Genomic DNA, 18,228 nt, shown 5'->3' with positions numbered 1-18,228 from the left:
TGCAGATGGTTAAGAGATCAGGAGGGATGCTTTTGCATTTTGCATTGCTGACCAGTGTTTAATCTACTGATTATATCATTGTTCCATTGAAATTTGAATTGTTTTGGCAGCTTGATTTGTAAGCCACCTTGAGGGTCTTTGGATAAAGGGATGTGTAAAAAAAAAATGATTGCAGGAGGGATGAGTGCACATTTTCAAAGGTCATGTCAGCCAGGCACAAGTGGAGATATTTCCTATCTCAAGGCCCCTCAGTGTTGTTCCTGTTATTCAGCCCTCCAGGGCTATTCTATCAGCTTGTAGCATTATATATTTTATTAAAGTTCACTTCTCGAATTCCCACCCTTTTGCCTTTCCCCCATCTTGGGCACACACACCCTTCCCTTCTTTTGTCTCCTTCCTTCCATATCCTTGTCAAATATTCCCCCCCCACACACATCTTGACAAGGTCTTTTCTCTTGATTGGGGTTGAGGTTGGACCCCAATCCTGGAACAATCCCACTGGCAATGTATATTATAACCCTCCATTTCTTTTCAGGATTGGGAGCCCTCTCCCCCGTGAATGACCGTATTTACTTGATAAAAAAATCACATTATAATTAAACATTTTTCCAAAAAACAAAACAAAAACCACCACCACATTAATTTCAATGCATTGTGGAAAAGAAACCAAATTTTGGAAAAGTATTGTGTAAGAATTTAACACCCTTTTTTAGTTTTAAAAGAATATTTCCCCTTTTGTTACACCCTCTGTTTTTCTTTTTATTTATTTTTTCTGTGATTTGCTTGCAGTTGTAAACTGTACTGACCCTGGGCACCTGGAAAACAGCGTCCGACAAGTGCAACCGAGTGGGCCTCACAGATACAGCTTTGGAACAACTGTCTCATATCAGTGCAACCATGGATTTTACTTGCTGGGCACCCATGTTCTTACCTGTCAGGGGGATGGCACTTGGGATCGGCCCCTCCCAGTGTGTCATTGTAAGTTCTTCAGTTTCCTGTAGAGGCTGAGTTCCCTTATGGTGGTACATGTTTTGAAAATGCCCGCCCCCCTTTCTGAGATGGTGATCTCCCACTGCCACATACACATCATATTATAGCTGACCAATTGAAATGTAGATGCCACCAACCCAATATTGCTAAGGAAACTGGAGTTATTTGTTTAGTTGGGTCAAAGCCTGCAATGCACATTGGAAGGTTTTGACCAAACTTTCTCTGATGGATCTACTTGGAACACAGTGTTTGAGATTTTATCCAATTAAGATTCATGAATAATAAGAATGGTGAGCGGAGGAATATTTAGCTGTTTGATTTCAAGTAGTTAAACCTTTCTTAAAGTGAAGCTGACATCATAGAATCTATACATTAAAATGGTTTAGGTGAGTAAAGAGATAAGAAAGGAGATGCACAACTGAGTGGTGAACGTTGAAGGTGGTTTGCAACAAACTCTGGATAAGCAATCCTTTAGTATTCTCTACCCATCCCCTTTTGTTTTTTTTGTGTTTGGCCCCAGCTTTGGGCAGCGTATACAACTTCTCTTGGTGGAATTCCTCTTCATTATCCCTCACTTCTGAGGGTTACTTGGCCTCCACCCGTGTCAGTCATTTTGCAGGCCCAAGGGAGGGAGAACTTCAATCTCCTCTAATATTTCCTGTAAGTTACAAGGGCGAGGAGTAATTAGTCACTGAAGATGATGACCAGAGATAGAATCATAAAACTGTAGCATTGGAAAGGAGCCAAAGAGCCATATAGTCCAGCTCCCTGGAATGCAGGAATCAATGCCTGTATGGCACTAGAGAAGTTTGCGTGTTTCATAACTTAATAGCAACAGCAACAGATGATGGAGAAAAGGCAACTAGCACCTTACGTTTTTCTGTGTGATTGCCTGGCAGGGGCAGAGGGCTACTTTTGATGCCCAGGCTTTTGAGACTTCTTAGCCTCCTCCTCTTGCCTACTAGAGCTGAAATCAGCTGTAGTTGCACACAGTTGTAGAAGGTGTGTAGAAGGTGAAAGCTGAAAGTATCTCCAAAATTTAATGTATGGAACCCATGTATACATATAAACCCCTGAAAAACTGGACCAGTGGATAGGATTTAGGAATGGATAAATCTGTCTTTTTTCAGTCTGTATCATGTTCACATGTTTCCCCTGTAACCCTGTCCCATTCCATTTCTGCTCATTTTTTTTAAAAAAGTATATCCATACGTATTCTTAAATGTGTAATATCTTTCAGTACAGATTCAGTACAGATTCAGTACAGAGTGAAGCACTGCAAAATAGCAAAGTTCGAATTTGAACATTTGTCTAAGAGGTCCACATCTTGTCATTTAATTCACAAAAATCCAGGTCCTCAACCATCATCCCTAGTAGAATCAGGGGGCAATGGAGACAAGAGCAGCCCTGCTTAGACAATATTTTTCATCTTAGGACAGGCACTGGTTGCACCAACAAATTAGAAAATCATTACTGCCTGAGAAAAGTTACCATCCAGGACAGCCCAACAGCTTTACATTTCATAAAGCTGAGATGGTCCAAAGTCTCACCCCTTTTGAACAAGTTTTGGGGGGTTTTTTAGTTTTATTTTTCCCTCTCCCTTCTTCTCCTCACGTTAAGCAGTTTTTTTAAACACACGCGCACACATTTTTGCACCTTTTGTTTCCCCCATGTTATCAGCATGCTACCTTGCCACTATGTGCAAACCATGGGAAATTGATAAGTGAATCCCACACTGGTATTCTTAAGGGTGATGGGTAAATATTGGACAAATGGGATTAAACAGCTGCTCTTTGTAAAACTGAAGCAACCAGCAAGCAACATTTCTGGGGAAATGTGAAGATTCCTACACATCTGAGAAATTTCAGTGAAGTGAAAGGAGTTTTGATGAAACTGGAGCAACCTCTCAGAGGTTACTGTATACCTGAGACCTGCAGAAAACACTAAAGCAGGTTATTAGACAAGTCCTGCCTCTCACCAGCAACTTATATGACCTTTTGGGAAGCCTGGAATTAATGAAGAATATCTCCACACAGTGGGGAAATTTCAGAAGATCTGAAAGTAGAACCACTCAGCAATTTTACCTAAGGCAAAATTCTGAGGTGAATCTGGAGGTTTGTGCTTGGCATTTTATATGCAGGGTGTTAAAGTGATCGTTGGGATTACAATCAATCAATAAGTAAGACTAACAATCTTTATCAGGGCCTTGATGGGTGGGGGAAGGGACTGCACAATCCCATTCTGGGATACTGCCGGGGAAGGGGTATTGCCTTGGAAGTTCATCAGAGGCTATATCCTGTTCCGGGTGAAGTCCATTGAGAAAGCAGGAAAAGTGGAGGAGGCTTTGAGGCAGGGGAGTGGAGCCACAGACAGCTTCAAGAGGAGCTGGGAGAAATTCATGTTCGAGCCTGCCCTGTTCTGAGGAAATATACAGGGAGGACTGGGAAGGCAGAACCAGTGGTATAGCATAGTGGGGGCCACAGGGGCAGCTGCAAAATTTCAACACCAAGTGCTGCCTCAATACTGCTGCATGCTTCCTTCACTGGGTTCCATTGAAAACAGCTTCTCCATGCGAACCAGGATGTGACCTCTCCAGACAATAGAATGACTCTTCTTTTCTTACCTCTGTGGCTGGGTGATGTGGATGCTGTTAGGCAGTTGAATGTGCATGTGTATTTCGTGCCTCCCTCCCACCTGCCCCCTCCATGCAGACTCGGGCACTGGCAACCCACACTACACCACTGGGCAGAACAAGAGTTCAGGCACAGAAGCAGAACCATGGATAGCTTTGAACAAAGCAAAGCACTTTTCAGGGTTGATACAGGCACTGAATGGCAACAGATGAGGATGCCACTCCAGCAAAGGTCAATAGCTACCTGGAAGGAATACACTGCAGGCATGTCATGACTTCTAAGGCTACCTGCAAACAGAGAGCCATTAGTACTTAAAGTGGCTGCACTTGATTCTTCAGATACTGACTGAGGTGAAGCCGGGGATTCTTTGGCTCTGCTGTAGGTTTGGAAATGGAGTCCTCAGAGCCTTCTCTTGATTGTAGTGGTCTTGACCTACCATCATGACAAGAGGCCCTAGCTTGAGCATATTTTGAAAGTGATGCCTCTGGGAGTTTCACAACAGATTGAGGAAGCCAGCAAAGCAAAAAGGTCCTTTCCCTACTGTAGCAAAGAACCAGACTCGCCTATCCTAACAGCCCAGAACATCACTTTTTTAAAAAAAAAACCTTAAATGCAAACAAAAACAAACACCCTAAAAAACTTAGAAAGCTGGAAATTCAGGAAGTACTTATTTATGTTTTCATACCAGCACTTTTCAGTGGCTTGTATGTATGTTTTGTGTGTTGATAGATAAGATAGATTAGAGAGAGAGAGAGAGAGAGAGGCTGTGCCCTCAGGCTTAAGGTTGCTGACTTAGAAAAACTGAGAGAGGGGAAGCTGTGTAGACGAGGCCTTCAGAGACCTGCTAGGGAGATTCCACTCCCACCGTGATGGCTCAATTGCTATTACAGTGAATGAAGAACCCAGAAGAAGATGGTGTTGTGGAAGAGAGAAATAATCACTTGGAAGGGACTCATTTTTTATATCCTGATATTCTCCCCATTTCTCAAGCGGGGAGCCTTCTCCTGCTGAGGATACACCTCCAAAGAAATTGTTGGTAATTCTAGTAGGACCTGTAAGAAAATGTCACAGGGTTGGTTTTTTAAGGAACCTTTATTCTATTTTTAACAAAAAATAGCAGCAAGTAGGCAACAATAAAGAAAAGAAAAACATACAGGGAAAAGGGGGGAGGAGAAAACAACAGTAACCTGTGCCTTGTTCCAAGCTTGGGTGTTATCTGAAAGAAAAGGTACAGAGACAGCATATGGCAATCAGCTATAGGTATCAAACACCCCCAAACTAGTAGAGGTTATTGTTGAGAGAAGGTGGTGCATGCTGTGCAGGATATGAAAGAATGTCATACCATATAAAAAGAATTTAGAGATTCTGGTCCCTGCCTAAATTTCAGATTATGAGTGATTTTCCTCCCATCTGTCCAATATGAGTCCCTAAGCCATTTTACACTGGGTTGCGAAAACAAGGTGAGCTGCTAATATCATATAAGTCATAAATTCCTTTCATAATGTGCTAGCATTTTCATCATCAAATACATTTAATACCATCAGTTGAGAGCAACCTATAAGCCATTCCACAGAAATTGTACACATTTCAAAGTGAACCCGAGCCCATAACTGTTTTACCAGATAACAGTCCCACCACAGGGACAAAATGGTGAGCAAGACCACTATCAGAGTAAGTTCAGCATGTGTCCTCTAATAAAGCTGGATCCAATTTTTAGTGGGTGAGTTTCCCATATTTTGTTCTGATCTTGAATCCAGATTGTTTTACCTACATCTGACTTTTACATAATCACATGTAAAAAACAACAACGACCCCAACAAATTTGATTAAGGAGTAACCGATTTGTCTGATTGTTATTAAAGAGTAGTTTTAATTATTAGTGCTTGAGTAGCAGAGTAGAAATCCTGTAAAGGGATAGAGACCTTTTACTTTCCAGTTCTTAAATTGTGCTTCTCTACCTGATTGAGAAAAGAGCAGATGGTATGCTATCGGAATTACCATAGAAATAATCCATGCCAGTTTAATCTGCCATTTTTTCCCAGACTTGTACTGTGCTCTCTAGAAATGGGCTTGATAAAATTATTTAGCCTTTTTGAGTGTATCAGTTGAAAAGTTAGTGCTTGAAATGAGGCATTGATAATTAATTTTCTAATCTACCCATTGCCTGTCCCATTCACCTTAAGCAGTTGTAGAATGTGATTTGCTGCTTTTTTTAGTGGTAGCCAAGTGCAAGATACCATCAATTTCCATACCTAAACAAAAGGGCCATATTGTATTTTATCTGCTTGTAACTTATCAGTGGCAGGTCATGTTTCTGTCTCAGAATCTTGGCAATGAGAGTGCTAAGATTCAATTTTTTTGTGTCACAAATTTATCTCTAATAAGAGAGATCCCCCCCCCAAAAAAAAACCCCTCAAACTATAATAGCCCTAGATATTACTGCATTTTTTGGTTTGGGGTTTAGGCTTCAGTGTGCTTTCTCTATGTCAGAATGATTGACAGGAATGTCAGGTAAATCTGTTGCCCATCAGGTTATCAGAAAATTCACATAGCCAGGCAGATCTGAACAGGGGAACACCACCTCATCTATCCATAGCCCTGGAGTTTGGATTCCTCTACTCATCTATTAGGCTGGGGAATATTTCAGGCTTCCATTGCTCAGGCATGGTTTAAGCATAGAGTAAGGCTTATTTGGAGGAAGACCCTATCTAAGGTCATGGGGAGAGGCATTTGTAGTGACTGGCCTCACATCTACCAGGAAGAACAAAAATGTACAAGTAAGGCAAAATTCCTGTTTAAAACCAGTTGGTTCCAACAGCATCAGTTAATGGCTGGCATCCACATGTTTATATAAGGCATTTCAAACGGAGTTAATATATCTAATTTTTGTGGTAAGGGAGAGATTATTGCTACATTCCAGCAATTTCTAGTTTTAAAAGACCCTGCTCAGGAAGGTGAATTATGCATTTGTGAAATCTGGCACATTGTACGTTGTTAATCCTTAGAAGTGCTGTCGCTGAAGCAGGTTTTTAGCTTAGATGTAATTCCTGGAGGATCAGTTATTAAATTATTTGCTACAGCGTGATTTCTTGCGTTGGCTGTCAGAGCATTGGTCTGGAAATCTTGGCACGGTCTCACTCACAGCTCAGTGCCAGGGTCTTAAAAGACAAAACCAAAAATGCTCATGTAGGCAAACACTTTAGTTCAATCTTTTATTTGTTATTAAAAAGTACATTTTGCATATTCCATCTGGATGTTGCTAATAACATTTTTAGAACCCATCAAAAATGGGAGAGGGGATGGGGGACGCTTCCATGGCTAACATTCCTTTCATGTTAAGGACCCTTCAACTTGAGAACAGATTCAATGACTCTTACAGAAGTTAGGATGTTTGTCAATAGCCAGCCTCCCACCCTCTAATTGCTGGGATAATATGGTGATGCTGCACGGCTTTTTAAAAGCAGTTTTAGACTAATAATAATAATAATAATAATAATAATAATAATAATAATATGGGCATGTTTAGCCTGGAGAAGAGGAGGTTAAGGGGTGATATGATAGCCATGTTCAAATATATAAAAGGATGTCACATAGAGGAGGGAGAAAGGTTGTTTTCTGCTGCTCCAGAGAAGCGGACACGGAGCAATGGATCCAAACTACAAGAAAGAAGATTCCACCTAAACATTAGGAAGAACTTCCTGACAGTAAGAGCTGTTCGACAGTGGAATTTGCTGCCCAGGAGTGTGGTGGAGTCTCCTTCTTTGGAGGTCTTTAAGCAGAGGCTTGACAACCATATGTCAGGAGTGCTCTGATGGTGTTTCCTGCTTGGCAGGGGGTTGGACTCGATGGCCCTTGTGGTCTCTTCCAACTCTATGATTCTATGATTCTATAATAATAATAATAAATTTTATTTATATCCCGCCCTCCCCAGCCGAAGCCGGGCTCAGGGCGGCTAACAACACTAAAATAGTGCAACATTATAAAAACATCATAAGAATTAATTAAAATCAAAATTGATGGCAACCATAAACTAAAGTATTGTAAAGATTGCCAAAGGAGGGAGTCAGGCTGTGCCCTAACCAAAGGCCTGGTGGAACAGCTATGTCTTGCAGGCCCTGCGGAAAGATGTCAAGTCCTGCAGGGCCCTTGTCTCTTGTGACAGAGCATTCCACCAGGTTGGAGCCACAGCCGAAAAAGCCCTGGCTCTAGTTGAGGCCTGCCTAACCTCTCTGTGGCCTGGGACCTTCAAGATGTTTTTATTTGAGGACCGTAAGTTCCTCTGTGGGGCATACCAGGAGAGGCGGTCCCGTAGATACGAGGGTCCTAGGCCGTGTAGGGCTTTGAAGGTTAAAACCAGCACCTTAAACCTGATCCTGTACTCCACCGGGAGCCAGTGCAGCTGGTATAGCACCGGATGAATGTGATCCCGCAGCGAAGACCCCGTAAGGAGTCTCGCCACGGCATTCTGCACCCGCTGGAGTTTCTGGGTCAGTCTCAAGGGCAGCCTCACGTAGAGCGAGTTACAATAATCCAGTCTGGAGGTGACCGTCACGTGGATCACAGTGGCTAGGTCAGGGCGAGAGAGGTAAGGAGCCAACTGCTTAGCTTGGCGGAGATGAAAAAATGCCGCCTTTGTTATAGCTGCAATCTGCGCCTCCATGGAGAGGGAGGTATCGAAGATTACACCCAAACTCTTAACGGACGGTGCTGGCACTAATTGCACCCCCGCAAGAGATGGGAGTTGCCCCCTCAATCCCATATCGTCCCGTCCCAGCCAGAGGACCTCTGTCTTCAAAGGATTTAACTTCAACCGGCTCCCACGTAACCATCCAGCCACAGCTTCCAAGCATCTGATCAGTGTGTCTGGGGCCGAGTCAGGATGGCTAGGCAGCACTTGGGACCTGCCTCTGTTAATTTCTTCAAGAACAGCAATCTAACCGGACAAGTGCAAATGACTTCACACAATCAAACAGAATAAGCAATCATGTATGAACATAGGGAGCTGACTTATACTGGGTCAGAATTGGTTCATCTAGCTCAGTATTGTCAGCACGGAAAGGCAGCAGCTCTCCAGGGACTCCAGCTTTCTCATCCTTGCCTAGAGATACTGGGGATTGAACCTGGGACCTTCTGCATGCAAAGCACGTAAGTTGTCACGCCATGTTGGTGATTGGAAAGTTTGGGACCAGACCAAAAGGAAGCAGGCTTGCACCTAGCCCAGGACTGATGAAAGATAGACCCAAATCTCTTCCTTGTTGGGACATTTAAGCAGGCCTTAGGCTTCAGCTCCCTGGTGATGCCCCCATTTCCATATTGCTTTCCCTAAACCAGAATGAGATGCTAGTGTTGACTGCACCATTTCAAATTATAGGTCAAGGGAAGGGTGCCAAGTACCATCCTGTACAAGTAGCTTGCCAGCCGCTGAATCCCTGTGGTTACTTTTCATATTCAAACTATTTTAAATTGTTTTATCAAACATATAATACATGAGACCAAGGGACAGACAATAGAAGGAAATTCTAATTAGAAAAGTTCATGAATCTGCTTAACAGAGAAAGTTTAATTAATAATTATCTCAACAATAAACTAAGTAGTTGTAATCTAATACTTAAAAATACAATTTTAAATTGTTAGGATTAAAATGTTACATTTCTTTAAAAGCAGTTATTCTAATCTTTTGTTCATACATACAGAAATTCAATGTACGAACTCTAAGGGAATCATAAACTGGAGATTAAAATAAAGCTGCAACCCTAAGCACCCTTACTTGTAGTTTAACTCTGTCAAAATCAATAGGATTTTCTTCAGAGAAAGTAGGTTTAGGATGGGAATGTTAATGTGAAATATACTATTATCTCTCTTTTAGAAATAAAAATCTATTTCCACCCAGTGCATTTTGCCTTCCTTTGCCCAATAGCTTCTGGTGCTTGTACTGGTGTTGCCAGTGGCATAGACTAGCCTGAAGGGTAGTCATGGCATTAACACTTGGCAACCTGGAATAGCTGCCAGGGACCAACTGCCCCAGCAGGACCCACCAGAGTTCACATCTGATGTGGACCCTCCATGCTCTGCAGCTAGGGCTGTGAGCTACCATTTTAATTTCCCAGAATGCCCCCTCAAACTTGGAGCCAGCCTTTTCTGAGAGCTAAGACAGGACAAGCTGAAACCCCTCCAAGACATATTCTTGCCAGGCATATTCTATGCTTCAGCCCATTTGAGCTGAATACCCCACATTTTTTAAAAATAAAAAAATGGCAATGTCATTCAACCCCTAGAGCTGAAAATACAAGCCGAAGCTGGGTATGAATTATTTCTTGATGGACTGTGCCATTTTATGTCGGGGTTTGAATAGTTCTATCCATAAAATCATCCCTTCAGACATGGAAACAACTCATCAAGAGGAAGGTCTAGGCTAGCCTTCTTGGTGTGCTAGTTTTGCATATGTAGGGAATAAGTATCCATACATTACTACACACACAAACACACACCTGCAGTCTAAAATGGCACAGCCCACCAGCAGATATATCACCTTCAGTTTGTGCTCATGGCTTTAAGGACTAATAACACCATCACATCTTTTTCTTACTTTGTATATTGAACTATGGTCAAATCAGTTTTAATTCCCATATTCACTGAACTTCAGGATGTTGGCATGGCCTTCTAAGTGGCCTGCATGGACTTTTGAGTTTCTGTTTCCACTGGGTTGAACTAGATGACCCTTTGGGTCCCTTCCAACGCTACAGTTCTATGAGTCTATGTTTTCAATCCATTTTAGGAAGATGTGTTGGGCAATGTTGAGGGAGGCATGAGATGGATTTCCCATTGAAACACAAATTGAAATCCACCGGAAATGTCAGCTCAGGTTGGGCTTACCTTATGAGAAATGGTTCTATCAATTGACTACTTTTGGGTTAGGACTAAAACTGCCAACACTATTGACGAGGTGGCTTTCCAGTTTGTGCCCTTTGAATGTGCTGGAAGGCTAATGCTGTGTCTGCTCAAAACCTTCTTGTCCCCCTCCTGCCTTGTTTCAGTGGTCTCCTGTGGCCATCCTGGATCCCCACCCCACGCCCAGATCTTGGGTGAAGTCTACACAGTTGGCTCTGTGGTGCGTTACAGTTGCCTGGAAAGGAGAAGCTTGATTGGCAATTCCACCCGTATGTGTCAGCTTGATGGGCGCTGGAGTGGGTCTCTCCCTCACTGCTCAGGTGGGAAGACTTGGCCACATGGCACAGTTGACGCTAATGATGGTTTTATTTATTGCCTCCTTAAATCGCAAGGTCAGCAACTGCAGTTGTTTATTTCTGTCCTGCTTTTTTATCCAAGTTGGCCTTTAGAAAAAAATATAATTGGGGCGGTTGTAGACAAATAGATGGATGGCTTTGAAATTGAATGTTGACAGAATAAAAAAATCATCCATCTGCCATCTGGAAAAAAATGAGGTGGTTGCACAGAGGTGTTGTGTGAAGCAGTTCAAAGTAGAAAGAGCAGCAAGGGGGAATGGGCAGGGTCTTCCCAAGGAGCAGCAGACCTTTGGAAAGTGGGCTGAGCCATTTGCCAAATGTGAGAGCAAAATAATTGCCCTTTAGCTTAGAACTGTGCTTCACTTTCATTCTATTTCCCACAGTGGCCTGCCAGCTTATAGAAGCAATGTGTTGCCCTTGGCCTGTAGCAGCTGGTACTCAGAGGTCCATCTAAACAAGGAGGGGAGCCATCAGTTCAGATAGGCCTTCTGGGGCTTGGTTTCCGGTGCCTCTGGGAAGCTTTTAAGCAGTGTACAAAGAACATGGCATTGCCACCCCAGCATCTGGTAAACATGTTGTAGGATGTCCTACATGTTGTAGGATGCAGTGAAGACAATTGTGATGAAAGGGGAGATGTTCATTCCAATACAGTTTTTCCCCAACCTAGTGCCCTGCAGATGTTTTGGACCACAACTTGTGTCAGCCCCAGTCAGCACAGAGAAATGGGGAGGAGAGTAAATGAAGTCATGTGGTAGAATATATTGTTAGTGCAATTACACATACATACAGATTAGTTACAAGAGGGACTAGGGGGGATTATTCAGATGCTTCCCAGAAAATGAGAGTTTCCAGGAGGGACTTGTATGGGTCATGGGTTGGGAGCTCGTATTCCTCCCATCAGCCCGAGCCTTAGGCAGCAACATGCGGAGGGGCACAGGTTTGCCAAGTCTGATTTAGATGCAACTTGTGTAAAAAGAGAAAAATAAATGAAAAGCCTCCCTGCTTGTGGCTCACTGTGATCTTTATTCTGGCAACGGCAAGCGAAAGGCCTAGCCTCACAGCACAGCTTGGGGAGTTGTGGGCCTTCAGATCACTTTCTGATTCTGTGAGCTCCCACACCAGAGGATGCTTTTATTCCTTGTTTGCAAACAAGTCCTTTTACAAAAGATTTTAAAAGTTCCCATTAGGTGTTTACATGAGACACGGATAGTGCAGAGCTGCTAGGGAGGTGCTTGTAGCCCAGTCACAGAGCTAGTTGGTGGAAAGAGCCAAGAACAGATGGTTGCCATGCCACAAAAGGAACAGGCTCATCTCCATCTCTCAAGGCAATCCCGCAAGGTGGCCTCCTTGGCCTCCTTGCATACCTCTGTACTCTGCGAGCAAATGACTCGCTGGCTCAGTGGTATGTCTTTTTTCTTCACTGGATTCCCAATAAAGACAGCAGCTCTGAGTCAGTGAGGACAACAGGTGGCTTTGAAGCATCTTGTCATTTTCAGTTTGAGGAGACCAGAGCTGGCTAACCGAATGAAAAAATACCCAAACAGCAACAGCTGTTGCTGTGTACATCTGGCTGAGATTGTACTCATAGCTACCCAAGGGTGTTCTTACACCTGATGATTCAGCCATTGGTGTGTCATTTCCATCCTTGTGTATGTACCATGTGAGCATATAAGACTATCAGAGAATTCCATCAGAAACAGAAGTGGAAGTTTCCACTATTTGTGTTTTTGTTGCTGGACTGGAACAGAAATCAGTATTCACTCACAACCCTTTTTTTAAAGCCCACAATTGATATGTAATCAATGGCTTTTTTGCATTGTTTTGATGTTTTATTTACATTGAAATGAATGTAATGATGTTAAATAATCGTATAAATTAATAGCTTCAATAAATCATAACATAAATTACAGTGGTGCCTCGCAAGACGAAATTAATTCATTCCGCGAGTTTTTTCGTCTAGCGAATTTTTCGTCTTGCGAAGCACGGTGTCAGAAAAGTTTTGGAAAAGCTTCAAAAATCACCAAAAACCTCAAAAAAGGCTACCACACCGCGTTCTATGAGTTGCTCCTCGAAGTCAAGTCGCAACTGTATTAACGGTGTTAAGAAAAAGGAAACAAACTTGCAAAAAACGCAAGACGTTTTTGTCTTGCAAAGCAAGCCCATAGGGAAATTCGTCTTGCGAAGCAGCTCAAAAACCGCAAAACCCTTTCGTCTAGCGAGTTTTTGTCTTGCGAGGCATTCGTCTTGCGGGGCACCACTGCACATTAAATAGCAGGCAACAGTATGAATTACATAGTATGTGGCAGAAACCACACTCTGGCAGAATGGAAACAATGTGGAATGGGATGAAGACAGGCTGAAATGGAAATCACCTTCTTACAACCCTACAAACTCAGAGGCAACTTTGCAAAATGCAGTTTTGGGCACACAGAATTCAGCTCTCTCAGAATACCGGCTTCCACATTTGTTCGATATTATTATTGATATTATTACTGTTCAGATTTCTAGCCCTCACAGCTGCAAAAGCAGGCTTTAAAGTTTGTGGGCAATGCCTGCTGAAGTTAAGAGAGGTGACCCATTGATAGCCTATGTTCTACCTCTGAATACCAGTTTCTGAGAATAGCAAGTGGGACAAATGCTATAGCATCCCGCTCCAGCTTTCAGACTTCTCACGAGCATCTGGTTGTTCATTGTACCAACAAGATGCTGGCCTGGGTGAGCCTTGGCCTGATCCAAGAAGTCTCTGGTAGCTTTCTCCCGGGACTTTCTGCTTTCAAGTATCAGCTAGGCGTGGAAAGAGAAATGAAAACAGGGACTACCTGAATGACAGTACTTCTGCTTTCCTCTTGCCAGGAAGCCTCGAGGGACTGTGTGGCGACCCAGGAATACCTTCTCACGGCATCCGGCATGGCGGTAACGAGTTAAGTGTGGAGAGTACCGTCTGGTTCAGCTGCGAGCCAGGCTACACCCTCCGGGGTTCACTGCAGAGAATCTGCCAAGCCAACGGTTCTTGGAGTGGGACTCAGCCAGAATGCGAAGGTCAGTGCAGCGAATGAGCCACATGGAGCACTACAAGCACAGAGGATTTGGGGGCGAGCTGCTGGTGGAGCAAATTATTTACCCTTGTTCACCTCCAGGACATTTTTATATTAAAAGAAGTTTATAAATTATTATTATTATTATTACTATTAGTATAAAAAATGTTGAGGGAAGCAACTCCATTAGAGGCTTCTGTGTCTCTTCATACCCACCAAGGGCACAGCAGCAGTGGCGTAGCGTGGGTTGTCAGCACCCGGGGCAAGGCAAGTAATTTGCGTCCCCTAACCCGTGGATTTGCGCCCCCTAACCCTAATCCCCAGATGTTGCGCCTGGTGCGGCCGGCCCCCCCTGCACCCCCCCACGCTACGCCACTGCACAGCAGCAGTCTAGGGCAGTGCAGCCCCTTTTCTGTCAAAGGCCTCATGGCCCTTGGGATAAATGTTTCTGCCATTCCCTTTCTTTTCTGCCTTCTCTCTCCCCACTATTCTATTTTGCCCCCTTCTCTTTACTCTTCCCTCTCTACCCCAGCCCACCACCCCAATGCCAGCTAGGTTTTAGATTAGGTGAAAATCCTCTGAAACCTAATTACTGTGTGGGGCGGGGCAATTTGGCAGTTGTGGCATCAATTAGAAAAATAGGCCCATTCCCACAAATGCAGTTATTCTGTTTAAGCCTAGTTGCTGCAGTAGGGAAAGAATTAGGGGCAGCACAGCTCCACTCCCCCAACTGCCCCCCCCCATGTGGCCTCCAGAAAGATCACAAAAGGCCATAAGGACACAGCCCACCAAAGAGGATGCTGGACTAAATGGGCCACTGGCCTGATTCCTCAAGCTCTTCCTATGTCATTAAAAATGCTGCATTGATTGATTTATAACACATAAACAAAGTGAGTCATTTCTAGAAATCTATGAATTCTTTCCTTGGTTTGGGCAGGCAGGAGGAAATTCAGTCAAAAGAAGGCTTTTGCATTTCCCCACTGCCATCTCACACCAGACTAATTTACATTAAATGTCCTATTAGAAGCCTCCTAAACATTTATATGCAGATTCTTATTTTTATTTTAAAAAAATCATTTTGTGTCGACTGTTGTTACATGTAGAAAAGAAGAAGTAAAATCAGGTAATCCGGTGTGATAAACCTCAGGCAACCTTTTCAGGCAGATGCTGTTATAGAAATACTTAAAAATCAATCAGCAGAAGCCACAAAAGCAGGAGAGAGGCAGGGAAACGACACGCAAGAAGGCCCAAGCGAGCTCATGCGTCTCCCTGGCTGATCAGAAAGCCGAGCACTTTGCAAATGAGTTGGAAATTTATTCTGAATTGATGTAGCCAATGACGCTGTGTCCCATTTATTAATATACTGGGGTCTGAAGGGTTTGATTCCTCCCCGTGCTATCAAAAATGTTCTTTTAAAAAAAATTGCTTGAGCTAGGGAGGAGTTATGTACATTAATCCCAGGATAAATAACTTGTCAAGTTCAAAAGCAAGCAGGAATACAGATCCCAGGCAAGACTTTTTAATCACAGCTTTATGAATAATAGGAATATTATGCCCCTAATGCAGATCCTTTAATGTTAGGCGCTTACCGATCAGGGGACAGAAAGTAATTCATAGTGATGTGTAGTTCACAGGCTCTTCTGATTTGTATTCAGGACAAAGAGAGCGGAAGGAGAAGGTATTCGAAGGGCTGACATCCAAATGTGAATCACAGAAGGATGTTGTTAGCAGGCAACCCCAAAGAAAACCTCCTAGACCAGCTCTCTGACTTTACTTTCCTGGGTCTGACCTGCTTTAAGCAACTCAGAGCTCCACAATGGCCATGACCTCCCTCTCTTCAGCACCTCTTTCCCTATGGGCTGGAAACGGGGGTGGGGCAAAGGGAGAGAAGGCAAGGAGGTTGGCAAGGTACAAATGCACTGGCAGGAGTGGCAGCTGGGCTTCCCCTGGTGCTTCCACCCCATGCCAGCCTCCCCAATGTCTCACTCTTCCCTCTCTTCCTCCCAGTAATCCACAGTGGCTCACCTGCCAGGAAGCTAGTTTCTGCGTCAAGTACCGGCTGCCCTCAGGTCCAGTGGAGGGCTATGGCCTGTCCGCAGCATTGAAGTCAGATTCAGCTGTTAGTAAGAAAAAGAGAGATCCAGCATTTTAGCATGAATTACATGCTATCCTCGTTTTGAGTGGAAGTTACCGTATTTTTTGCACCATAACACTCACTTTTTTCCTCCTAAAAAGTAAGGGGAAATGTCTGTGCGTGTTAGGGAGGGAATGCCTACGGGTGGCATGCCTACGGATTTTCCTCCTCTAAAAACTATGTGCGTGTTATGGTCGGGTGCGTGTTATAGAGCGAAAAATACGGTACATTCGAGAGCCACATGCACATTGGCAGAGCACACCTAAGCCTGCTCTGCCCTGGCCCCCCTGCCCCCCCTTTCCATGACATCTTTATGACATTTTGGGGCTACTTCTGGGTTTGGTGGTGTGTATGTGTGCACGTGATCACACATCATTCAGACACGCCTAAATTGCCCGTTGCCTGTACTCCTAACTCGCACTGTTTTGTATGCTATTCAGCCTAATATACACATTTTGGCAAACCAATTTTATATAACAAAATACATTAGTGCATGTTATTTTCATTAATACAGTGTTTTTCAATACACATTTTACCCTGTTTATAAACAGTTGTATTCACATTACTTGGCTTGGGAACAGCATTGCAAAATTCAGAGTAGTATGAATTTTGAAGGATGGTTGTGTTTTGGTTCGCGTTGTGCTTCATGGAACTTGGGTTAGGTAGGTTCGCCTTCATCTGCAGACCAAACTGGGTTTCTCATCCATCCCTGCTTCTGCATAGACATGGTTAGGATTCCATTGTAAACCCCCAGACTTGTGGCAGTCTGCCATCAACCCCTATGACCTTTAAAGCCCTGAATGGCCTCAGCCCAGTATACCTGAAGGAGCGTCTCCACCCCCATCATTCTGCCCGGACACTGAGGTCCAGTGCTGAGGGCTTTCTGGCAGTTCCCTCACTGCAAGAAGCAAGGTTACAGAAAACCAGGTAGAGGGCCTTCTCGGTAGTGGCACCCACCCTGTGGAACGCCCTCCCATCAGATGTCAAAGAAATAAACAACTATCAGACTTTTAGAAGACATCTGAAGGCAGCCCTGTTTAGGGAAGCTTTTAATATTTGATGTATCATTGTATTTTAATATTCTGTTGGGAGCCGCCCAGAGTGGGCAGGGTATAAAGCAGTTGGTGGGGAGATGCAGCTTCCCCAAGACCAACATCTACTGCTGCCCCACACCCTCTTCCTTCAAGTCATGGTGAAATGGCAGGGACGGGGAAGGGGCCGTAGCTCAGTGGTATGCAGAAGGTCCCAGGTTCTATCCCAAATGGCATCTCCAGGTAGAGCTGGGAGAGCTACTGGTAGACCCCGTTGAGCAAGATGCACCAATAGCCTCACTGAGCATAAGGCAGTTTCCTACGTAGGAATAGGCTTCCTTCTGGTCTAGTTCATCTGCAGTGAAAAGAACAGCACTTACTCTCTGGTGGGATTATTAATTTGAAGTCTTTTTTCTATAATTATAAAAATTCACAGGGAAAAAAAGGATTTCTTTTTTTAAAGGGAGGGGGGAATCCCAATCAGTATTTCAAAGGCCACTAATGGTTTGAAATGAAGCGAGTTAATTAATCGCTCTGCGTTAGAAGTCTGCTGTATTATCTTCTCTGCTTTATGCGACAGAGGCTGCCTTGTATCCCAGACCCATTTTCCGTGCGCAAGTGTCAGGCTTCATTTAACTTTAATTTCCAGCAATTTTTAAACATGGAAATGGACATTTTTCTTTTTAGAACAAAAAACGAGTCAGCCAGCCAAAGCTGTCCCCTGTCCTTCTCCCAGTTTCTTTCATCCGAGCATGGGACCAACTGAGCCAGTGGTGTGGGGACTAATGGACATCACGGGATCTCACAAAAATAGTTTTCAATCGCTGCTGCTGCTGTTTTCATCGTTGATTTGCACATTCATACCCCCGACTGGATTTCCAAAGCAGACTTTTGTTCAAAATCAAGCCCCTTGAATGCCACAAAAGGCTGAACACATTTTGAAATCAATGCCGCTGTGCTCTCTTTCAATTGGCAAATGTCCCCCTCCTCCGTATTCTGATATGACCGTCAAAGGTACATTTACATTGCCCGGGTGTGTTGTTGCTGTTGTTGTCGCCATCCCTCTCCCCCATGCCGGCACGTCTTGCTTTGCATTTCAAGCAAAATGTAAGTTACTGTTTAATTTTAAAAGTGTGTGAAATAGCCAGCTCCAAGCAAGGA

At 43.7% G+C, this 18,228-nt stretch overlaps 1 protein-coding gene across 12 annotated transcripts in view; it reads left to right on the top strand.

The window, feature by feature from the left end:
• Window positions 1–18,228, top strand: part of CSMD2 (CUB and Sushi multiple domains 2) — a 495,517-nt gene that overhangs the window by 455,481 nt on the left and 21,808 nt on the right. For 11 of the 12 annotated variants that reach the window (XM_083511534.1, XM_083511540.1, XM_083511539.1 and 8 more), the window contains 3 exons: window positions 790–978; window positions 10,658–10,831; window positions 13,721–13,906. In XM_083511534.1, the coding sequence (XP_083367660.1) occupies window positions 790–978; window positions 10,658–10,831; window positions 13,721–13,906 (549 nt within the window). The remainder of the gene's footprint in view (window positions 1–789; window positions 979–10,657; window positions 10,832–13,720; window positions 13,907–18,228) is intronic. The other variant, XM_083511538.1, reaches the window with a different exon arrangement.

Source organism: Podarcis liolepis (assembly GCF_965112155.1).
Source record: "Podarcis liolepis genome assembly, chromosome: 7".
NCBI lineage: Eukaryota > Metazoa > Chordata > Lepidosauria > Squamata > Lacertidae > Podarcis > Podarcis liolepis.
This window is presented reverse-complemented; position numbering and strand designations above follow the sequence as displayed.